We start from the raw sequence: 25,948 nt of genomic DNA on the forward strand, positions 1-25,948 counted from the left end.
GCCCTCTTCCTCGGCTCCGCTCCCGCCGGCCCCCGCCTCCCGGCCCGTGGTCCAGCCAGGTGAGCGCCGAGTGGGGCGGGCGGAGCGCGGGGGCGGCGAGCTCCGGCGGCGGCGGCGGCGGCGGCCTGGGCCCGGCGCGCCCCCTCGCGGGCAGGTGCCGCGTGGCAGCCGCTCTGAGCGACCCGGCCGAGTAGACGCTGGAAGAACTGCGGTGCCACGCACCCTCGCCCGCAGCTTCCGGCCGCAGCTGTCCACCCTCTGCCGGCCACTGGAGGTCCGCGGGGGTGTCGGCGAGGCTTGACCGCGCTACCTAGAGCCTGGGCGAGTAAAGGACCGCGGTTCAGCCCAGGTGGGGCGAGGGCTTGGGGACGCCCTCTTCCCCTCTGAACTCAATGCCAGCTCACTCTCGGCCTTGCGGGGACTGGAGTTCAAGGTGACAGCCTCCCAAGAATCAGGTGCCACGTGGAGAGCCGAAGTACACAGTCCGGATTCCACGCTGGGGTCCGCTCTGGATCCGCAGTTTGGGAAGCCATTGCTGGCGACACTCTCTTTTCACCAGGCCTTCTATCTGATGAGCTCCAGGGCACACAAGGTAGTGAAGCTGGTGCAGACTGATGTGGCTTTTCTTATTCTTGGTTTCCAATTAGTAAACTGCCTTGTGACTGCTGGTTTAGTCAGGAAGACCAGGGGAAAAAAGCAATAGACAATGATGATTTTTTAATTTAATTCTTAGCCGAGGAGAACAAATTTCTGCCCTAAACGGATGATAAGCAATAAAACGCTGAGAGAGAGAAAAACCCTACATAAATGGAAACATAAGGAACAAAAATTGAGCAGCAACCTGTTCCGCCTGGTTACATAGAAATGCACTCCCACACCCTCCAATGGCTGAGCATAACCATCAAGTTCTCAGAAGTTTAAAACCCTTTCAGAGGTTTTTAAAGGGAGCACAGCAAAATGTATTAGATACTCAAGGGCGTCTGAAAACAATGTTGAATCTCCTGCTGAGTTGACAATTTTCAAAATCTTTACCTGTAAAACCTGACTTTTTGAGTCTTTCTGTTTGATTGACTGTTTTTCCCGCTGAATGTGTAGAAGTTTTGATGAAGGGACATTTCTGCTATGGTCTGTGGTTATGGGTTGTGGGTTTTCCTAGAGTACCATTTCTACAAAGGAAAGGCAAACTTATTATGCTAATGTAAATGTAAATGTAAATCAGTCTGAACAGATTTCTGTTCAATGGAAATAAAGTAGCAGGTGAGTGAAGGTAGTTTTAGAACTCAGCTTGAGCCTCAAGAAGATAATTTTACTACATATTAAGTCATTTTTGAGACACTTCTTTTTAAGACACTTTTCTCTAAATTCTAGAAAGACTCTTTTATTTGAATTTATAGTTGAAATATTTGACAGAATCATGGAAAAGGAAAACAGTTTGTTTTCAATCTTCTGATTACCAACTAAGTAAACCAGCAAGTTATTGATAAGTCAACTTATTGGTGTTTGTTTTGTATGTTTTGGTGTTTGCTTGGCCATTCTTCTATTTTTTAAAAAACTTATGTTTCAGTCTGCCCCAAGCTAAAAACAAACTAAAGGTAATTAGGGACACTCCCAAATCCTGCACTTGGACCCTGTGCAGACTCTGTGTTCTAAACCTAATGCAGTATCTCCAGCAGGGTAGGTGTTAATGACTGTGCAGAGAATGGATGACATCTGTTAAATGTCAAACACCATCACGTTGTACTTCAAGTTGTACTTTACTTGGAACATGGAAGCCATCTGCTTGGAACTCCCATATCCATTTTGAATCTGCAAATCTTCACAGTTCCCTGTCCAGGGGAGGAGCTGGACCTCCTGATACCGTCTGCATCTGCTCGCCTTCTGCCTCCTTTGAAATCATGTCCCTCATCTCTGTACTCCCTAGATGTTTCTCCACCAGGGGCCCTCTTTGATTCTGAAAATATCTTCCTTTGATATCCAACCCTCCCAAATATATTGTCATGTTTTGTTCATCAAAAGTAATGAAAGCATGAGCTCTTGGCATTCTTTTTTAAATAAATAATCCCACATCACAAAATTAGGTTACTCGTTGCATTTCAATCCATCATTTCCCTGAACTTTTGGCAGACTTGATCCCACATCATGTTCCTCTTGGTTGCCCACTGGCTTAGATTCATGCCTGTAGCCAGTTCTTTAGTGTCCTTTGTTGACTTAGATTCCCCTCCCACCTAAATTTTCAGCCACAGCCCTTCTCTCTCTGTCTCTTACAGCCCTCATTTACTATTAACTCCAGGCAACTCCCAAATCCAGAATATATATCCTTGACCTCAGCCCTAATTCCTCCTAATTCTCTGTTGGTCTCTGTGCAATTCCATCATGAAGCCCTGCCAATTGATTTGACAAATCCTAAGCCAGCTCTGCCTCCAAATTTCCCATATTTGAATTCTTCTCTTACTCACCTAGGCTCAACATCTATCCTTCCCTTTCATCACCAATCTTAGTCCCTAAATCTTTTCAATTAACTCATGCCCCGCAACTTCCTACTAGCCTGACTCCTGTCAGACACTCATTCATGAGTCCAGTGTAGTTCCCTTAACTTACCTTAACACAAATTCACTAGGTGAATCTTATAATACACAACCACTTTATATATTCCCCTCCCTTGCTCAAAGCCCTTTAAGAGATTCCCTATTTTTGCATAATAAAATATCAACCCCACTCCCTTCCCATCCCTACTGCCCCATCAGTCCCTGAACTTTCCTCTACACCATTTTCTATCTTTTATCTGTATTACTCACAGTTCCAGCCAACCAAGTTGTTCACTTCTCCACAACACCTTTCAAATTCTATCTAACCTTTGGCCTCTGCCCACAGTGATTCCCTGGTCCCAACTTATTTAATAACACCTTTCCTACAAGGCCCAGGTTAAGTTCTGCCTCCTTTATTAAGTCCACCCCTCACCCCGTGCTGGCTCTCAGCAGCCCTGTCCTCTGACCCTCACCAGGGGTTGCTGGGCTTGCCACTCATCCTCTGCCTTTAACATATGACTGGGTGGAACTTTATACAAATTTGTGTCTTCAACTTGATGTGTATTTTTGGTAGTAGGACTTTGTCTTCTGTTTCTCTACAGGGTTTCCATAAGGTCTGGAACCATCCATTATATTATTTGTTGACAGGTTGCCAATGACCTTGCCTGCCATCATGAGTACCTCTTTTGTACTGATACAGTGCCTCACACATAGTAGGCATTCAAATGGGTGAATGATAATTCCTCATTGCCAAACTCCTTTATGTGGTGGCCTAGCAATGAATGAAACAAAGTATATGATGATAGAGTTTGGAGAAAAAGACCTAAATGTAATAAAAGGAAACATTAGATCTGCTTTTCCCAGTATTTCCGTCAAGCACTCCCCCTGCATAACTGTTCTATTCCAAACCATCTTTCCAAAATCACTTCACTTCTCTGGGAAGATTTTCTTGATCCCTTCTGGCAGTTAGATGTAACTGGAGCACTTACTACACCACTGATGTTTCTGATGCGTCTTAATTCCACCTCTTACAGTGAACTTGAGTACTACCCAGTGTTTTTGAGTGAATGACAAGCCATCCCAATAGCAGGCAGCACCCGAGCCCTTACTATATGTGCCAAGGGTTGTGCTAAGCACCTCACTTGCCTTTTTTCTTTTTTTTTTATTTTATTTACTTTGGGCACTGGGGATTGAACCCAGGGGCACTTTACCACTGAGCCACATCTATAGTCCTTTTTTGAGATAAGGTCTCACTAAATTCCTGAAGTTCTCTCTAAATTGCTGAGACTGGCCTCAAACTTGATATCCTCCTGCTTTAGCTTACCGAGTCAGTGGGATTACAGCTAGGTGCCACAGCACTCAGCTCTTCTCTGAATCTTACAAAAACCATATGAGGAAGGGATGTTACACCCATTTCATAGATGAGGAAACAGACACAGGGAGGCTAATTAATTTGCCTGGGATCATAAGCTGAGTGATAAGTTTTTTCCCAGGCTATGTTTGTAGTGTCTGTAACAACCGATGAATATAACCATCTGACTACTACTTCTGTGGAAGTGGCTCTCCATTTCCCTCTTCAGGTGTCACCTGGAATTTCCTTCTTGGGATTGGATTGTGTTATGAAACTGGTATCTGCCCCATTCCAGACCAATAAAAAACAGTTAAAACAGTTTTTCTGAGGCGGTGGTGCACAATCTTTTTTTTTTTTTTTTTTTTGGTGGAGGTGGGGTGCTGGGGATGGAACTCGGGGCCTTGTCTGTATTAAATATGAGCTTTAGCACTAAGCTATACTGTAGCCCAGGTAGCATCACTATCTTTAATCAACATCAAGCTCATTTTAACAGGAAGCTAGACTGAAAATCCTGGCCTTGATTGATGTTGAAGGCCTTTATAGTGCAGACTTTTCCTGAACCGATTAGCAGAACTACCTACTTTTGTGCCCAAGACACAAAATGACAAAAGCCTAATGATGCTGAATTAGAAATGTATTATGAACCATGTAGGACATGTGCCCACAGAGAAAGGGTGGGAGAAAAGTCCCAAAGAAAGACTGTACCATTGAGGAGTTAGTTGAAAAAGGGTAGCTTGAGCCTATATACATATAGTCCAAGAGAAACACTTGAGCATTGGAATTAGTGAGGGTACCCTGCATTTCGTGTGAGTCTAATAAAACATCATCAAATTTAGACCTTACTTCCTTTGAAATTTCCAATACAAGGTGCAAGAGGCAACAATCTATCCTCCAAATTAGGATGTAAAATAAGATGTAGCTGTTTTATTGTTCCAGCTGTCAAATGAGAAAATATTTGTGATAATGTTTTGTATTCTCTAATGCAATGTAAGAAATACTGCATCTTAGTTTTCACTTAATGATGATTCCTATTATCAAAGACTTTTATGTGGGTCAAGTCATGATACACAAACAACTCTGTTACTTCTATCCTGTGTAATAGATTCCTGTGTATGTAAGAAATTTATTTCATTCACCCATCTATTAGGACTTTTAGAATTAATCCTATTAACAAGGTCAGGCTCATAAAAATATAGTATTTAAGGGGCTGGGAAATGTAACTCAGTTGTAGAAGGCTTACCTACCAGACTGGGAGGCTCTGGGTTCAATTCCTAGTACTGAGGGTAAAAAGAAAAAAAGCTTAAAAAAATCCCCAAATATGACATTTCAGGGTTATTAGGATGTTCTTTGCAGACCCCTTAAGATACATAATCATCATTCAAAATAACTTGGGGCTTTGAAAAAAACACATTAGCTTTCCTTTATTATCTTTCTTCTTCACTCTCTTTTTCATCCGCCTGTTGCCCCCTGAAAACAATTTGGACATCAGTTGTCCTTTGATTGTTTGAACAGAAGACAGATTCTACTTAAAGTTGAAGAAACAACTGGAAATTTAACACCATCATTTAGTTTGTGAACACAAAATAAGAACTCTTTGGAATTTATCAAAACAGTATGTTGGGAGTCTTTTTAATTTTAGAGTAAATATAACACAATGGGTTAACACAATGAATAGCTTTAGAACAAGCTAACATTACTATGATCCAGGCATGTGCAACTGGTACGTTCAGTAGTACATAAACAGACAAATGCGCTCCAGGCCAGAAACGTTAAGTTACAAAATACAGTCAATATTACAATTAATACAGATAGTAAAAACCATTGCTCTCTGATTCTGCACACTAAAAAAACATAAACTTTATACAATAATTGAAATTCTGCATTTCTACTTCAATTCTTGGGCATATTACAAAACACACACAATCCTAAAAAGTTGTGGTCACATTTTGGTTTTGTTCCAGTGGTACACGATCACATGAAATGTTGTATATCTGTTTCGTGTGAAATAAACATTTGGCTGAAGTGCAATAGCTGCTAAGTTAAAAATATCTCCATAAAAATGTTTAGACTAAAATAACCCTTGACATTAGAATTCTCATTAGGATTCTTTTGAGAGTCCTTATGAAGAGTCCTTAAGGATGTAGAAATAGAAGCAGTTAGGAAACTTCATAGTGTGTCTTGTCTATTTTTTTTTTAACGAAAGTAAACAAATACTGGATTTAAAGTGCAGCTTCTCTCTCTCCCTTCGATTCTCCCTCCCCTAAGAAGATCAGTTCTGTATTAATTTTCAGATTCTCCATCAAAGATCAAATTGCATGGCAGTCAAGTGTGTTTGTCTCTAAAATCGATGATCGCCTTCCACAGTGTGCACAGCATACCTCCCCTGCGTGAAGACACAAGAACATGGTGAAGAGAACATTTCACTTGAAACACTGCCCTTGAAATATACAAGTGACTTCTTAAAAGTGTTCAGTTGCTTTGATGAGAACATGAAGATCCCCACATCTTATCAGTATTCTTTTTGTACACATTTTCTCATCATCTCTCCATTCCTTTCCTTTCCACTCCCACAAACTGCCAGGCCTCAAACCATCAGTTTCTATTTCAGCATTTTTGAAATGTCTTCATAGAGGTGGGTGGAGTAGTAAAGGATATGCCTGACCTGCTAGAGAAAACTCACAAATTGTCTCAGATGGTTGCAGGTTTGGAGGTGGCAAACCATCCCCTCATCCTAGTGTTTATAAAAAGTATGAGACAATCATGAAACGTTATCATACCTGCATGGTCTTAGTCTGCATATTATTCAAGAAAAATTCTCCCTTCTACAGAAATACTGGTTTTGGAGTACTCAAAAAAGCCTGGCCCAGTTAAGTTTACCCAGGGTGGCTGAAAACAAGAGAGCTGTGCCTATGGTCACAGAGCTAGCTAGAGACCAGGAGGGCAGGAACATTCTTCGATTTCAGCACAGGGCTCATTCTGCCTTCACAACTGAGAAAGAAAAGTGGTACCTTAGTCTGAGGCATTTTAAATCATCTCGAGTAACGTAGTAGAGGACATCCACAAGTGTATAATCCTCAGCCAGAAACTGCAGAGAAAGTTGAGCATGCGCAGAAAATAAGTGTCTTATGTACTTTTAAAAAATTAACTCTGTCCATAACACAAACACTGGCAATGATTAAAAATGAATCTACAAGGAAATCCACTGAAAACACTATCTTCAGGAATGATCAGAAAAAAGGCTTCCCCACTACAAAGAATAACAAAGAGATGCATCCATGACTTCCAAATGCATGGACTAAAGGGACACAATTTCCGAATGGGTTTCTAAGGAAAGAGAAGGCTCACTTGCAGTTCCATCTGGGGCTCATAGACCCTTGTTTGTACTGCAGAGGCTTGGTGCTGTGTAGCTCTGTTTTTACTCAAATGGACAGAAATGTTCCTAGAGAGTTACTGCTTATGCTTAGTCTCCGAACTTACTTTTTCATGGCTATTGAAATTGACTTTCTTAGAATTCATTGCAAAATCCACAGTCCTGCTTTAAAAACTGAAGCTTTTCAATTTTAAGTCAAACAAAGGGGCAATGATTTAGTGGATCATTAATTATTACTCCTCAATTGTGATTTGATCGTAAGTTAGAGGGATACATATTTTGGAGAACTTGATTGGATGCATTATTTCCCACTGGCAAGAGCGTTGTTTCAGCTTAGTTAGCAGCAACTTGTGAATGCAGACTTCTAAGGAGACCCCAGATTTTATTTAGAGGTCCAACAGATTATCAAGGAAGAAGACATTTTTTAGCTTTTGAAAATTTAAATCTAAAACTGAAATCAATATAACATTAAAAGGTCCTTTCTATCAAGTAAAAATAAGATCACCTCTTAATGTGTATATGTGTTTACACATACATATAATTTTAACACACAAATGTCTACTCAGGCTCACCATAAAGTCTATAATGATCAAAGAGGAATTAAGTCATTACAGATATAATATAGTTAGTAGAGAAAACATTTCTGACATACATTCACTAAGTAGCTCTATTTTAACAAATTTCCACTGCCCAGAGAATTAAAAATCTAACAAACAAAAATATTAGCCAGAGAACAGCTTTTTTCTTTCAGCTCTCTTTTGACTGCCTCCCTTCCTTATTTTCAATTCAAAAACATTAAAATCCCTAATGGCTGTGACTAGCAATGCTTTTGCCTGCCTTCTTATTTTTATACATTCTGCACCCCAACCCCCAAAAGATCTTCCCCTATTTGTATACACCCTAAATATCTACCTACAGGTGGCCTACTTTATTCTCCATATTTCTTTGTGTTTATCCATAACCTTCCAGGAGAACCTTCCCTAACCTCCCCCTCACCCCAAAACTTTTCCTTCATAGAATTAACAGTGAATAATTATTTTTTTAATCTGTGGAATTATCTGCCAGCTGGATCTGATCTGTGCTCAGTATATCCTCTGTGCCTAGAACATGCCAGGCAGGCAGCAAGCCCTTGACATTATGACACAAAGTGAAAGAACACGGGTCCCACAGGTTGTTTTCTTTACCCGACTTATAGTGTCCTCATCAGCTCCATTTTCTCTCAGCCAGTCAGTAAGCTCAGAATCTTCAGTGGTTGTGCCAGGAGAGTTCAGGTGACACACAGCCAACCCAGGAATATCTAAAACCAGATTTGAGAGGGACATTCTTAGCTTCACCTACCAGAGGTCCTCTGATTCCCGCAAGGTACCCAGACATTTGTGGATACTTTAAAAGATTTCACTCTATCAAGAGAATAGTTAATGGGAACCATTGAGACTGGCAGTATAAACAATAATATAAACAGATGACTCTAGTTAGTCCACGAGTGAGTGGAGAGTCAGAAGCAATAATGTAAGATACTTCCGCATCAATTTCATAGTTTCTTAGAATAAACTTTGTGGCTTTGTGTTTTTCAAGCAACAAAGATGAAAACAACAGAGAACTGTATAATTATAATAATTGATTTTTTTTCACTATTTATAATAATATGGAAGAACCAAATATTTGAACCAATAACTAATTTTCTTTTAAACTGGCTAAGTAATATTTCCTAAAGATTAACTTTCACCATCAATTTCTCATGGAGTAGATTTCTTCAAAGTTTCGACCCATGACTTTTTATTGTTGTACCTTGTTCAATTTAAGCCTCTTCAAATTATAAGGGGAAAAAAAGAGCTAGAATACACCAAATACAAATGCAAAACAAAATAGTGTTATTTTATTCTATAATCTCATTGTGAAATTTTAAAAAGAAATAAAGATAAAAAATGTGGAAAGCCCTATTTACCTCAATAATATATAATCTTAGGAAAGGTAACTATGAATCATCCATTTTTACTACACTTGTAAGAAATGATAATTTCTAAGGCTCAGTGGTAGAATGCTTGCCTAGCATGCACAAGGGCCTGGTACATCATCCCTAGCACCTCAAAAAAAGTTTGTTACAGTTAAGAACTGGCTTTTTTTTTTTTCCTATGGCAAATTCCACTTGTCATTGTAGTAGAAGGGACAGATGAAAAGCCATGCAATAAAACTGCCTGTTGGCCTTATCAGCTTTTCATGGCAGCCTGGTTGAACAGTATTACTTCAAAATTTTCTGCTATTCACCTATTGGTTGGGACTTTAGCTTCAAGTGTTTGATTTCTTGATCTTTTTCTTCAATTGCTCGATGAAGGAGTGCTTGTAATTCTTTCTCTTTCCGAACCAATTCTTCCAGTAATCTGCAGAAGAAAATAACATTGGATGAGAGGATCATAAAGCTTGAGCTGAGAGAGTGATATTCTGGACACCAGCTTCTCAAGCTACAACAAGCACAGACACCCCTAGGATTTTATGGAAATAAAGATTCTGACGCGGTAGCTCTGGGGTGAGCTCAGAGATTGCATGTCTCAACAGCTCCTAGGCAACACTGATTTTGCAGGGCCTCAGTCTCCTCCCCTCAATCCAGCAGCAAAGTTCTGGCAGACTGAACTTCGAGGCAAGAATTCGAAAACATCCTCCCAGATGGTCCTCTACAATCTTCAGAGATACGGTTCTACTATTTCTTATTATGATAATAAGTGTCAAAAATATAAATATGGGGTGTTAATTTTACATGTAAGGCCCCTCATCAAAAACAGTTGCTAAGCCAGGTATGGTGGTGCTTGCCTAAAACCTCAGTGACTCCAGAGACTGAGGCAAAAGGATCATGAGTTCAAGGCCAGCCTCAGCAACTTAGTAAGACCTTGTCTTTAAAAAAAAAAAAAAAAAAAAAGTGTGTGTGTAGGGGGCTGGGAATGGAGCTCAGTGGTAGAGTACTACTGGGTTCAATCCAAATTGGTAAATACAAATAATATCATAATCAATGAAAAACAAAAAGGTAATCACTTTCCTTAAGTGATGAAAATTTGAGGAATATTTCTAGATAAGGTTGCCTAGACTATCTGGCACATGACAAGTGCTCAATAAATGTTAATGATTGTTGCTGCTCCTATTCTCACTTCCGGGAGGTAGGGTGGGGTTGGCAAAGTGGGTAAAAGGACAGCTGTGTTCCTGGTACTTTTAGCTTTTGGTTGACATTTGATGTAGCCTCCAACAAACAAGGAGAAATAATATTCATAACAGTTCTTACCATGGGAGGTTCACTGTGCAACAGAGAATCAACTAGAAACCTACTCACCATGTCCAATACTGTTTCTTGGAGAAAACATTGCAAGTTATGAAAAGAGATGCTCCATTTCTCTACTTCTTAGAAAAATATCTTTGTATAACTTGAACTCAGAATTATATTAGTTTAAAGTATATAATTATTAGTAAGATCACTAAGATAAATTATTGCATACACTTTTCTCTTAACGAGTTATCTTTGTTTCATTTTCTGACTATGGATAGATTTAACTCAGGACCATGTTCCATCCAAAAGTTTGTTTCTGCAGATGGGTCTGGGCTTGTGCCCAGTTCAGCCATGCACTTCCTGTGTTAATCTTAGACAAATTACCTAATGTCCCTAGATTTTAAGTTTTCTCATTTGTAAAACTAAGAAGGAAATATTGCAGAGAGGATTACTGTAAGCATTGAATGGGAAAGCACAGGTAAAGTGCCTGGCTTCTAGTAAGGGTTGTTCTGTGCCCTGGTGCAGCCTCAGGCCCTAGAAAACAGTCCTGCAAGGGCTGAGCAGGGGCTCCTGTCTGGTCTCCCAAGCTCCACCCCATTCCCACAGGACTTAAGGATGGAAGAAGGACTATAACCAAGTAGATAGTAGAGTGGGTCAAAAATAAAGCACAATGAGAGGCAGAGAGGGTGGCTGAGGAAGAAAGGTAAACAAAGTCACCTGCAGAGTAAACATGCTGAACCAGTGGGTGGCTTAAGCAGCATGAATGGAAAGCAAGAGGAGAAAGCAGAGGGCATGGGGGAGACTTTCTATATTCTTCAGTATAAATGATACTTGAACAATGGACAGCATGCTCGGAATGATTTTTTAAGCTAGCCATTTTTTGGTCTGGTACATATATTTGTCTATCTTGATGATCTCCATGTATGGAATAATAATGGTATTGTCTTACTGTTTTCTCAAACACAAGGACATTTTCTAGAATTTTATGCATGTTTGCCTAGGCTACATTCTTTTTTATATTTAAAAGCCAGAACTTAGCTGGGTGTGGTGGTGCATGCCTGTAATCCCAGCAGCTCTCAGGAGGCTGAGACAGGAGGATCAAGAGGTCAAAAACAGCCTCAGCAACAACGAGGCACTAAGTAACTCAGTGAGACCTTGTCTCTAAATAAAATACAAAACAGGGCTGGGGATGTGGCTTAGTGGTTGAGTACCCCTGAGTTCAATCCCTGGTACCCCCATCCCTCCCCCAAAATGCCAGAACTTAGCATTGGAATCACAGCATTGACAGGCCACCTAATTTGTCCCAAATCCAGCCCTTAAAATTATTTATCTTCAGTATATATCCAATCCACCAATTTTTAGTTTTACTTTGGGTTCAGTTAGTAGGGAAATATTTTGTAATGAAGGTAATTGTTTGCCTTTGTGTTCTAGAAAAGTATGGCAAGGATCTTCTATGAGGTCAAAAACTCAGATAAATTGATAGAATTGTATGATAGAGAAATCAGCTAACCAGTCAGATGCTTCCAAATTAGGGTTTAATAATGTTCTTCCATCTACTTATGTGTAAATTTATAGAACATTTTCTGAAAGCATATTCTTAAATAGAAATATAATATACATTTTGTTTTTGCCATTTAGAATTATTGATGTTCTAATAATGAAGAGCTAGATAAGTCTGACTTACCTTCATTAGTGATCATCCTAAAATCTTTTTTTTCTTTTTTTTTTTTTTGATACTGGGGATTGAACCCATAAAGTACTTAACCATTGAGCCACATCCCCAGTCCTTTTTATTTTTTATTTTGAGACAGGGCCTTGCTAAATTGCTGAGGCTGGCTTTGAACTTGCAATCCTTCTGCCTCAGCCTCCACAGCCACTGGAATATAGACATGGGCCACCATACCCAGCTGATCATCCTAAATATTATAAACTTAAATTTTTAAAAAATTTATTTATTTACTCTAATTTGTTCTACATGACAGTAGAATGCATTTCAATTCATATTACACATATAGAGCACAATTTTTCATGTCTCTGGTTGTATACAAAGTAGAGTCACAACATTCATGTCTTCATATATGTATTTAGAGTAATGACTGCCATCTGATTCTACCACCTTTCCTACCCGTATGCCCCCTCCCTTCTGTTCCTTCCCCTTTGCCCTATCTAGAGTTTGTCTATTCCTTCCATGCTCCCCCACCATCCCCATTATGAATCAGCATCCTTATATCAGAGAAAACATTCGGCTTTTGGTTTTTGGGGATTGGCTTACTTCACTTAGCATTATAATCTCCAACTCTATCCATTTACCTACAAATGCTGAGTAATATTCCATTATGTATATATATCACATTTTCTTTATCCATTCATCTACTAAAGGGCATCAAAGGACTTAAAAACAGCATACTACAGGTACGCAGCCACATTAATGTTTATAGCAACACAATTCATAAGCTTAAGATTTTTTAACATGAGAACTACAACCTTTCCTGAAAGCGACCACACATCTTCTAGATTCCTTTCATAATATACATACATTTATATGTGAAGTAATTTTCAAATGAAAATTAAAAGGACCAATACACACACAACGGGTCCCTGCTTTCAGTTACTCAATGCCTGTACTAGATAACCATCCTTTCTACAAATCATGCATGAAGCAAACGCTGTCACCCATCTTACTTTCTGAGGGCAACAGAGAAACTATGGAAGATACTACTGAAAAAAGACAAAGGAGCCAATGATCCTATAGATTTCACAGATTCAACTGTAACTATAGAGAAAACACACCAATGTGTGGGGCATTACAAAAAAATGCAGAAAAGTGATTATCTTAAGTGTTTTTCGTCAATTATGATATTATCTATATTTACCTTGTGTGTGTGTGTGTTTGTGTGTGTGGTACTGGGGGTTGAACCCAGGAGCACTTTACCAGTGAGCTCCATCCCCAGCCCCTTTTGATTATTTTATTTTGAGATGGTCTCACAGTTGCTGAGGCTGATCTTGAATTTAGTAAGGGCATATGGCAAATCCTACTCTTTTAAGAGGGATGGGCAGACTTGAGAAGCAGGATTTCAGCTGGGGCCAAGAAAACAATTACTATTAGTGCATTATGTAAAATTGTGGATGTGTAACTGACGTGATTCTGCAATCTGCATTTGGGGTAAAATTGGGAGTTCATAACCCACTTCAATCTAATGTATGAAATATAATATGTCAAGAGCTTTGTAATGTTGTGAACAACCAATAAAAAAAAAAAAAAAAAAAAAAAAAGAAATGTGAAGATGTGAAGAAAGCAGCTGGAGAAGAGCAGCCTTTGGGGACAGCTGATGGCACAAGCATGACAGGCAGAAGGCAGTGCCAGGTGGTGAACAAGAGGTCAACGAAACGGGCCAGGGAGAGAGGGGAAGGAGTGTGTATCCAGCTGTACCCAGGGAGGCAGGTCCTGTTGACATGGCCAGGGCGTGTCGAGGAGAGGCCTCAGAGCCAGAGGAGCAGATCTACCAGCTCTTTGGTAAACAAAGTAGCTTTGCTATCTGTATAATTCTGACCAGAAGCCAGGGGCGGGAGGGCTGGACTAAAGCAGTAACATGGGACCTCTCCTCCTCCAGAGACCAGAGCAGGGGTCCAAAAAACAGCCCCACTCGGGCTGGTGACAGTAAACTAAAGAGAAGTGACTAAAGTTAGCATTTATTATAATGGACGGGGTGTTAGAACTGGACTAATGCTTGAGAAGAGGAGTGAGGGACACCAAGATTTAAATGAAGTCTCAGAAAAGACCCACATTCTTTAAGAGTTGGGTTTCTGAGCGTGAGATTGGAATATGAAGTCAGAGAGCCAATTTCCCTTCATTAAAAAAAAAAAAAAGTTTCACCAGGAGCAGGAGCAGTGGCACATGCCTGTAATCCCAGTGGCTTGGGAGGCTCAGACAAGAGGATCACCAGTTGAAAGCCAGTCTCAGAAACTTAGTGAGGACCTAAGCAACTCAGTGAGACCCTGTCTTTAAATAAAATTTAATAAAGGGCTGGGGATGTGGCTCAGTGGTTAAATGCCCCTGGGTTCAATCCCCAGAACCAAAAAATAAGGTCACTATGTAAATCATTGAAGATGAGTCTATATGGATTTACTAAATCATGCAACCAAAATTTGTGTTTCTGAATGTCAGATGAATTTTGCACTAAGTTTAGAATCCAAGCTTTACTTTAAAAATCTCACTGAGCATGGTGGCATATGCCTGCCACCTACTATTGCCAGCTACTCAGGAGGCTAAGGCAGGAGGATCCCAAGTTCAACACCAGCCTCAACAATTTAGCAGGACCCTATCTCAAAATTTAAAAATTAAATTTTTTTTTAAAAAACCCAGGACTTATGACTAGAAATAAGATTTTTTAATATCCTTGTGAACTAGAATTTTTAACTAAGTTTTCTAAATATTGAACACCTTTTCCTGATTCACTAAAAAAAAAAAAAAAAAAAGAAAAGAAAACTTTTTTCATTGTTAACCCAGAGCCATAAAGTCAGTTCCCACGTGTCAATGGTAGCCAGTACAGGAAGCTATAAATCATAAAGATTCAGACCTTGAACTGTACCAACATCTGTGAAGAACAGGAAGTATTTACTCTTCACTTAAAAACCTGATCGTGTGGAACAGCATTCTATACTACAGGGATACAGCCACATCAATGTTTATTGCAGCACAATTCACAATAGCTAAACTGTGGAACCAACCTATATGCCCGTAAGTAGATGAATGGATAGGGAAACTTTGGTATATATACAAAATTGAACATTACTCAGCATTTAAAGAGAATAAAATCATGGCATTTGCAAGTAAATGGATGAAGGTGGAGAATATAATGCTAAGTGAAGTTAGCCAATCCCAAAAAACCAAATGCCGAATATTTTCTCGGATATAAGGAGGCTGATTCATAGTGGGGTTGGGATGGGAAGCATGTGAAGATGAGATGAAATCTAGATAAAACAGAGGGGCAAGGGGTGGGTAAAAAAGGAAGGGAGGGGCAAGAGGTGGGTAAAAAAGATGGTGGAATGAGATGGACATCATTTCCCTAAGTAGATGTATGAAGACACGAATGGTGTGAACATACTTTTTATACAACCAGAAATATGAAAAAAATGTGCTCTATATGTGTAATATGAATTATAATGCGATCTGCTGTCATGTATAACAAATTTTAAAAAAACCTGATTGTGTGGTTTCTATGCTACCAAATTCTCAAAGACAAATTACAGTCTAGGCATGTCACAGCATATTAAAAACAGAATGGAATCATAAGTGCGTTCATCTATCATCTTTTCAATGTTCTAAAGTGCAAAGTTTGTTTTGCCCCCTCAAGCAGAAATCTTCTCCTAAAAGAACTCGATATTCCAAATCCTGGGCTTTCAAGAATGTGGGCTCTCTGTTGTATCTTTCAGCTATCTATGGGAAGGAACATGCTGCTCTCTAAGTCTTTGGGTGGCAAGACAGTCTAGGAGGGTGCAACTTCGTTACTCTGAAATTTTCAGTGCACTTGGAGATAAAGCACCAGCTGAAGAAATGGTATCAGTCTGGGTGTAGCCCAGTGTTAGACTCGCCCCCCTCTGCATGAGGCTCTGGGTTTGATCCCCAGCACTATCAAAAAATAAATAAACAACAACAAAAGGTGCTGAAGAAGACTTGAAATGGGAGGGGCAGAAAGTGGTATCCGGCAAAAGAGACTACTTTTATAAAGAAAGGCATTTAATCAAGTGTACATACATGAATGAGATAAAGGAATCATATTTTGTATGTCCTGTGGATCAGGCTTTTTTTAAAAAAAATTACCAATAACTTTTATTTTATTTTTTAGATCAGGCTTTTAAAGTTGATCAAAAACATACTCAGCTTCCAGGGGACCTACCTGTTAGTTTCTATCTTCATCCTTCCAAGCTGCACGTTCAGTGATCGGTGAGCGCTCTGGGAATCGTGGGACACAGTGGAGCTGAGTGTGCTCACCCCTGAGGTAGCCACAGCGTCTTCAATGACAGCCTGGGCTCTTCGGACAGTTTGATTTGAAGGTGGTTCCTCATGGTCATCTTCTACATCCAGGTCTTCTGGATCGGCAGTATCACTCTCAGATGCCAGGCTAAAATGTGGCCTCAGTTCTGTTTGGCACAATAATCAACAAATAGAGTTAATAAAGCAGGACTCATTGCCTTCCTGTCTTAAGATATGAATATCAATCATCCCACAAGCTATAAGATATGCATTCCAAACGGCTCCTCTAAAAGTAAGGATTTCTGTGCATTAATTCAGATTTGTTCTGCCAATGAGTATATAAAATTTACAGGCTGTAGAAACTCAGAATGACTTAATTCAAACAAAAGAATGTTCACATCGTAGATAAAGGCTAAAATCTGAAAAACAGAAAATGACATAAAAACCTACTAAGAAACAAATTTTTAAATGCTTATGCAAGTGAAATTCATTTTTACTACCTGGCAACCCACCCCCCACCCCCGTTTTTTTTTTTTTTTTTTTTTTGGAGACAAGAATCCCTTTATTACCCAGGTTGGCCTTGAACTTGTGATCCTCCTGCCTGAGTCTCCTGAGAAGTTGGGATTATAGGCTTGTGATCCTCCTGCCTGAGTCTCCTGAGAAGTTGGGATTATAGGCGTGTGCCATCACACCTGGCAATATCCGGAAACCATTAACTTGCTTACAAATAAGGAAAGTGAAATGTACAGAGATTACAGAGACAAAAGCAAATACCATGTTTTTTCCTATAACATTTAAAATACAAGGGAACTAGTTCCTCCTAATGGTCCATTAGAAGGAATAATTTAAATGAAATCTGGGTGGCAGAAATGCCCTGATTTTAACTCCAATATGGTCTGTCACATGGAACTTTTTACTGGATCATAGAAACCACTGAGAACCTGGTGAAAGTCAGAGAAACTCTCCCCAAAGAAAAATACATCCATAAAACATTTTACCTAGAATTCTTAGCTATACACAGACTTCCTAAAGCCTTCCCAAGAGTCCATGAACCACAGGTTAAGAAACTGTGTGAGGGCTGGGGATACAGCTCAGTTGGTAAAGTGCTTGCCTCACAAACAAGGTCAAGGTCCTGGGTTCAATCCCCAGCACCACCAAAAAAAAAAAAACAAAAAACAAAACAAAACAAAAAAAAAAAAACAAAGAAAAGAAAAGAAAAAAAAAAGAAACTGTGTGAATATTTAAAGTCATCTGATCCTTGATAAAGGTGCCAAAAACATTGGGGAAAAGATAGCCTTTTTAACAAATGGTGCTGAGAAAATTGGTTATCCATCCATATGTAGAAGAATGAAATTAGACCCTTATCCCTCACCCTGCACAAAATCAACTCAAAATGGATGGGACTTAAGAATTAGACCAGAAACTATGCAACTCCTAGAAGGATCACAGGGCCAACACTCTAGCATATAGGTACAGGCAAAGACTTTCTTAATAAAATCCCTTAGGCTCAGGAAATAAAATGCCCAGATTTAATAAATGGGATGACATCAAATTTAAAAGCTTCTGCACAAAAGGAAATAAGAATGTGAAAAGAGAACCTACAGAATGGGAGAAAAACTTTGCTATCTATTCTTCTGACAGAGGAATAATATCTAGAATATATAAAGATCACAGAAAAGTTAACAAAAACCTCCCAAATAACCTAACCAATATATTGGCAAGTGAATTAAACAGACACTTCTCAAATGAACAAATACAAATGGCCAACAAATATATGAAAAATATCCAACATCATTAGAAATTACTACACTGAGATTTCATCTCATACCAGTCAGAATGGCAGTCATCAGGAATACAAATAATAATAAATGCTGGAGAGGATGTAGAGAAAAAGGAACACTTTTACACTGCTGGTGGAATTGTAAATTAGCATAACCACTATGGAAATCATCATGGAAGTTCCTCAAAACAGTAGGCATGGAACCACCAGGTGACCTAGCAATACCACTCCTCAGTATATATCTTAAAGAATTACAGTCATCATACTACAGTGATACATGTATATCTACATTTACAGCAGAACAACCCACAATAGCCAAACTATGAAACCAGTCTAGGTGTCCATCATTGGATGAATGGATAAAGAAACTGTGGTATACATGCACAATGGAGTTTTATTCAGCCATAAAGAAGAAAGAAATTATGTTATTTGTAGGAAAATGAATGAAACTAGAGATCATTATGTTAAGCAAAATAAGCCCAAATCAGAAGGCCAAGGGTCAAATGTTTTCTGTCAGATGTATAAGCTAGAGAGGAAAAAGAAAAAAGGAGAGTGGGGAGGCAGGGATCTCATGAAAATCAAAGGGAAATTTAAAAAAAAATTAATTAAAAAAAAAGACAAAGAAAATCAAAGGGAGACCAGCATAGAAAAGGGACCAAGGGGTGAGAGTGGGGAGAGAGGCAGGAAGTGCTGGGGAATTATATTGGCTTAAATGTATTATTACTTTATGTGCATGTGTGAATATGTAACAGCTAACCATTATGTACAACTATGATAAAAAACAGGGAAAGAGAAAAAAAAATGGTCAAAAAAAGAACCTGTGTGGAGGAGGGAAGTGCAACAGGAGTAGTGGAAAACCCCATCCCACCACTCCAGTCCGGCTACGACAGCAGGGTCACTAAAGGCCTGCAGGCAGGTCCTCTAGGTAACTGTTCTGTCTTCACCTACTTGACCCGTGTACAGGTGTACAGCGCTAGCCCTTTAAATCTTCACCTGCTGCTTTTCTTCTCATAGCCATTTTGTTTACTGCTGTCCCCAGACAAGCCAAACCTGGGATTCTGTCCTTCACATTTTTTCTTACTCTCATTCATCTAGAAAGTACTAGGCTGGGGATATAGCTCAGTTGGTAGAGCGCTTGCCTCTCATGCACAAGGCCCCAGGTTCAATCTCCAACACCACCAAAAAAAAAAAAAAAAAAAGTTGAGTACCTGTAAGGTGTATTGACAAACTCCACCATTCTGGCCCCAATCCTGTTATATTCAGAAAGTCCTGGATATGCCTGTTGGGCAGGAACTGAAACTCTAACAATCTAACTCCTCAGCTTTTGCTCATAACAAAAACTAGAGTGTCCCCAGAGCCAGGTTTATCTCTTTCACTAAATTAAAAAAGAAGTGCTTTACTGTAGCTTTTAAAAATGTATAACATACACTGGGCACGGCGACACACATCTATAATCCCAGTGGCTTGGGAGGCTGAGGCAGGAAGATTGCAAATTCAAAGCCAGCCTCAGTGAGACCGTAAGCAACTTAATGAGACTCTGTCTCAAAATAAAAAAATAAAGGACTGGGAATGTGGCTCAGGGGTTAAGCACTTCTAAGTTCAACCCCCAGCACCAAAAATCAATAAATAACATAACATAAAATTTACCATCTTGACCATTCCTAAGCACACATTTCTGTAGTATTAAGTATATTCACATGGTTGGACAACCTTTCTCATTTTGCATAACAGAAACTCAACACCCATCATACAATAACTCCCTATTTCCTCCTCCCCCCAGTCCTGGGAACTACCATTCTACTTTCTGTTTCTATGAATTTGACTACTCCAGGTGCATCCTATGAGTGGAATCACACAGTATCTGTCTTTCTATGACTGGCTTATTTCACTTCACATGTCTTCAGTGGTCATCCATGTTGCAACCTGTGTCAGAATTTCCTCCCTTTTTAAGGCTCCATAATATTCCACTTAATTTATTTACCACCTTTTGTTTATCCATTCATTTGGTGACAGATACTTGGGTTGCTTCCACCTTTTGGCTGTTATAAATATGCTGCTATGAACATGGGTATGCAGTAACTGAGATCCTGTTTTTAGTTCTTTTGAATACATACCCAGAAAAAGAATTACTGGACCACAACTGGTTGTCTTCCACAGGGGCTGCACATTTACCCCCTGATTTACAGTGCACAATATTTCCAGTTTCTCTACATTCTTACTCCTTAGCTCTTAGACTAACCACGCTTTACCTTTACTCTGCTTTCCACTTTATCTCCTCTTTTCCCCAAATCCCATTTCCTTTATTTTCTAATCTTTATGCCCTTTATTCCATTTCCTAATTTATCTATATAGCAGAAGGTTTTTAGTTTTGTAAACCAAGAACTTAACATGTTAAGCATTCAAAAAAAATCTTGGTAGAATGAAAGAGTTACCCTATTAGGATTGTATTTCCTCAAAAATTTAAAATAATACAATTCTAGGTTAAGTTAGAAGATTAGGACTTTGAAAATTTTCTAAAATTATTCTTAAGTTTCATTCACAGTTTCTAAACTGTTTTGTTTTTTTTGTAATTATTCAAAAGTTTTAGAGTTCTGTTGATTATAATCTCACTTTTTAGGAGGAAATTTTTTTGATGTTTATTTATATTAAATATCCCTTAACTCCATATCCTTTAAATTATCATTTCATATATATACAAATGACTACAAAAATTCTTTCAAATAATTTGAAAAGTAGAAAATTATAAGCTAATGCAATGTCTGCCTGTTTTGGTCTTTTGGGGGTGGCTCCCTAAGTACATATCATCAGTGTAGACACTGTAAAATATGCCTGTGAAACAGAGCATCAGGTCCTGGTCCTCAAGGAAGTAACACTAAAATAGAAATAAGACTAATGAACAATGGGCTGAGGGTGTGGCTCAGTGGTAGAGTGCTTGCCTAGCATGTGTGAGGCACTGGGATCAGTTCTCAGCACCACATATAAGTAAATGAAAGAATAAAATAAAAGTCCATCCACGAATGGTGTGAAAAACTTTGTGTAAAATCAGTGAATTGAAAAATTGTGCTCTATATATAATATGCATTCTGCCATCGTTTATAACAAATTAGAATAAATAAGTAATTTAATAAAAAATAAAAGTCCAGCGGGTTGGGAATGTGGCTCAAGCGGTAACGCGCTCGCCTGGCATGCACAGGGGTGGTGGGTTCGATCCTCATCACCACATAAAAAATAAAATAAAGATGTGTCCACCAAAAACTAGAAAATAAATATTAAAAAACTCTCTCTCTCTCTTTTTTAAAAAATAAAAAATAAAAGTCCATCAACATCTAAAAAAAGATTTAAAAAAAGTGGATAAATGTACAGAAGAGTCCTAGGAGCATGCACAAAGATAACATGGAATGACAAGTGCCATTTAATACAGCTAAAAGTATCTTACAAGACCTCAGGCACAGATCTAGTTCCATGTGTGATTTACATGTGCACTGAATAGATGAAGTAGAGGAAGTGTTAATTCTCTCTTTTCTTGACCCAGAACATCTGTCTCTCCTGCTCTCAGGCATCAGTGCTCCTGGGTCTCAGGCCTTCAACCTCTGACAGGGAGTTCCAGCAATAGCTTCCTTGGTTTTTCAGGCATTTAGACTTGGAGTGAACTATACCCTGGCTTTATTTCTTCTCCACTCTACAGACAACAAATCATGGGGCCTCTTGGCTTCCATAATCATATGAGCCAATTCCCATAATAAGCCCTCTTCCCCCATCCTGGCTGGCTTTGAACTTGCGATCCTCCTGCTTCAACCTCCCAAGATGCTGGGATGAAAGGTGTGCACCACCACACCGGGCTGAAGACACTCATTTTATAATAGTTTCTTTGCACTTAAATTGTGAAACAAAATCTTTAGGCCATTTGGAAAATTGATTGAAATCACTTCGTCTTGTCCACATATTCCACCACTTTCATACTGGGGTAGATAATGTATATTGGCTTGCCCTACCCTGAGAGAAATTTTTTAAAAGTACCTTTTCCATGTAATTCTCCACTAAAATTTTCCACTTTAAAAGAAAAAAAGCTGTCAAACAGTACCTCCAATCAAAATCAGAAATTCTTAGTAGCCTCAAGAAAACCAATTTCCTGGTGGAAAGACAACTTTCTTTAGCTGGCACGTCCCACAGAGAATGTGCCCTGTTCCGCGCAGGCTTGTTTGTACAGCAGTGTGCAGCCTAGGACGCCCACGAGGAGAGCTCCCCACCACATTCTCCCTGGGGCCCTCCGTAGCTTCACAGCTTCCCCCACAGTGTGATCACCAGTTCCTTTTACTTTTTAATTGTTTTGTTTTGGAAGAATTTTAGATTTACAGAAATACTGCAAAGAAAGCACACACACACACACACACACACACACACAAAAAAAAAACCTGGTATATAATCTCTAGCTCTATCTAATACATCTGGCATAACTATGGTATATTCCTCAAAACCAAGAAATTAAACTTGGCACAATGCCTTCACTAAGCTGCAGACTTTGCTCTGATTTTTCCAGTTTTTTACTAATATTCTTTTTCTATTCCAGGATACCACACAGCATTTAGGTAATCAGCACTAAGTTGTTTTTTTAAATCACCAAATCATTCATGTGCTACTCAGATATTTCAAAATATAATCCCTCTCTCTTTTAGACATCCTTAATGCTTCACTCACAGCCTCTACCTGCCACTTTCAGGGATCTACACCTATTCCCTTTTATCTGGAGTCTTTCAAGACACACCCCTCTATAGTACATTCCCTATGTCAAGGCTAAATGGAATGATAAATCATCTAAATGTAAGTACAGTTGACTTCCTTAAGCATGAATTTCTTAGGTGTATACCTAACTGCTAAGCATGTGTTTCAAAGCCTCTCTTGAATTTTTTCCTAAGTTACTCATACTTTCCATCCTAATTTGTTATAAGCAGGCGAAAAGCAGTTATTGTTTCAATCAAATATTTATCAGAGGACCTACTGTTTTCTATGTATCATGCTGGATAGAATACTAGCCACAGAATAACATAAAACAGACATGATTACTTTCTAGTGAGGATAACAGTCATGTAAACTAGAAATAAAAAGTAGTTTCAGATGGCAGTTAAGTGTCACAACTGGGTGAAAACCATTTTCAAGGAAAGGGAATGACTTTAGATTTGGCTGCAGGTCAGGATGCTCTAAGGAGGTGCCTTTTGAACTGAGAACTTAAGCCAGGGATGGTGGCATATGCCTGTAATCACCACAACTCAGGAAGCTGAGGCAGGAGGATCACAAGTTGGAGGTCAGTTTCAGCCACTTAAAAGTTAAAAACGCATAGGTATGTAGCTCAGTGGTGAAGTGCCCTTGGGTTCAATCCCCAGTACCACCAATCAATCAATCATAAGCAGAACACTGAACTATGCAAAGCACAAGCCCCAGGACAGGAAGGAAGCAGGGTGAAGGTCTGTTCTAGGGAGAGGGGAAAGATTCAGGGTAATGAGAACTTCTACTTATGTGTCTTTCTAACATTACTAATGTTATCACTCTTTACTAATATTTAATATAAAAACTGAGCCTGGTTGGTATCTTCACTCTCAAGTCAAACAAGGTATTCTGAGAAAAAAGGACATTCTATAATTTGAAGGGACTGATATGGACTGGTGTACCATTTATAAATACTTTGAATTAAATACAACTATTATGTATAACTATTATGTATAACACTCATTCTTTTAAATTTCTATTTTAGAATACTTTATAGTATAGGCACAAATTAGGACAATAAAATGTTTCATATATTTGTATATATGTCATCTATAAATAGATTTATATATCTAGAAATCCATAATGTACTTCTCTATCTACTCTCCCACCATACATATATAAGGTAGAAGAGCTTTACTTAAAGCTTTTTATTAATGGACAGACTAACTCCTCACTCCATAAAGTTTCATTCCATCAATGCTACCCATTTTGTATCTCACTGCAGATATAGCTGGGGCTATGTCTAGGCCAGTGATTTCCATTTGGCTGTACATCAAAATGACCTGAGATCAATGCTTATAGCAGCACAATTCACAATAGTTAGGTTATGGAATCAGCCCAAGTGTCTGTCGATAGATAAAGGGATTAAGAAAATGTGGTAAATATATAAAATAGAGTTTTACTCAGTCATAAAGAATGAAATGATGGCATTTGTTGGTAAATGGATGGAACTGTAGACTATCATGCTAAGTAAAATAAGCCAAACTCAGGAAATCAAGGGCCAAATGTCCCCTCTCCCTAAAACAGACCTTTGCTCAACATCCCTCCTGTCCTGGGGCCTGCACTTTTGTATACTTCTCTCCTATGTGGAAGTGAGTACAAATAAGGGAAAAAAGAAGAAAAGGGGGTTGTATATCATAAAGATACAGGGAAGATCAGTGGAGGAGGAGAATAAGAGGGAGGAAGGAGGGACGGGAAAGGGGAGGAAATGTGGAATGAACTTGAAAAAAATATATGAGGTATATATACACACACACACACACACACACAAACACACACACACACACACACACACACACACACACACACACACCACAGCAAATTCCACCTTTATGTGTATCTACAAAACACCAATTAAAAGTAAATAAGTAATTAAAAGGAAAACCAATAGAGTAGAGGAAGAATAGGTGGAGAGAAGAGGGGAGGAAAAAAGGGGTCACTGGGAACTAAAAGGGAGTCAGTTAAATTCCACACAATGTATGATTTTGTCAAAATGAACCCAACTACTATGTATAACAATAATGCACTGATTTAAAAAATTTGTATAGAAGAAAAAAAAAAAAAGACCTGAGAGCTGTAATAAAATCAGATTCCTCTAGGTGGAGCACACAGGATTTTTAAGGCTATGGCAATGTTCTGTATGATACTATAATGCTGGATACATGTCATTATACATTTGTCCAAACTCTGAGAATGTACACCACTAAGGGTGAACCCTAATGCAAACTATGGACTCCGGGTGATAATATAGGTTCATCAGTTGTAATAAATGTGCTACTCTGGTGGGGAAGGTTGATTTTGGGGGAGACTATGCATGTGTGGAAGAAGATGGTATATGGGAAATCTTTGTACCTTCCTCTCAATTTTGCTATGAACCAAAAACTGCTCTAAAAGAATAAAACTTTAAAAAAAATCCAGTTCCTGGGTCTTATCTCCAGCAGATTCTCATTTAGTCTGACATGTTCTGAGAACTGTAATACCAGGGGTGAACCCAGGGATGCTTAACCACGGAGCCACATTCCTAGGCCATTTTATTATTTTGAGACACGGTCTCAGTAAGTTGCTTAGGTCCTTGCTAAATTGCTGAGGCTGGCTTTCAACCTGCGATCCTCCTGCCTCAGCCTCTCAGAGCTATGATTTTAAAGAGCTCTTTGCATTGTTCAAGCATTGGTCAATTTGGGAAACACTGGTAAAAAATGGTATTGGGATGTGTTTGTGGACACAGGTACATTAAAATGCATATTTATTTAGGTTACTTTATATTTTTTTATCTTTCTTTCTTCCCCTGCCCCACAAAAACCCAAACATGTTTTTTAAAGACAAGAGAACAAAACTTCCTCATTCACACTTAACTCTCTCCTTGGTGCAACATTGCTCAGGTTGCATGCACTGGATGAAAGTTATTTAGTGGTTCTGAAATGACATTTTTAAAACAAA

At 39.0% G+C, this 25,948-nt stretch overlaps 1 protein-coding gene across 3 annotated transcripts in view; it reads right to left on the bottom strand.

The window, feature by feature from the left end:
* Window positions 1–6,050: 6,050 nt before the first annotated feature.
* Window positions 6,051–25,948, bottom strand: part of MAP3K5 (mitogen-activated protein kinase kinase kinase 5) — a 204,624-nt gene continuing 184,726 nt past the window's right edge. For all 3 annotated transcript variants that reach the window (XM_081293968.1, XM_081293967.1, XM_081293969.1), the window contains exons 26-30: window positions 16,394–16,637; window positions 9,512–9,624; window positions 8,431–8,543; window positions 6,885–6,961; window positions 6,051–6,259 (exon numbers count right to left, since the gene is read on the bottom strand). In XM_081293968.1, the coding sequence (XP_081150094.1) occupies window positions 6,199–6,259; window positions 6,885–6,961; window positions 8,431–8,543; window positions 9,512–9,624; window positions 16,394–16,637 (608 nt within the window). In that variant the 3' untranslated portion in view covers window positions 6,051–6,198. The remainder of the gene's footprint in view (window positions 6,260–6,884; window positions 6,962–8,430; window positions 8,544–9,511; window positions 9,625–16,393; window positions 16,638–25,948) is intronic.

Source organism: Spermophilus citellus (assembly GCF_964194105.1).
Source record: "Spermophilus citellus genome assembly, chromosome: 5".
Taxonomy (NCBI): Eukaryota; Metazoa; Chordata; class Mammalia; order Rodentia; family Sciuridae; genus Spermophilus; species Spermophilus citellus.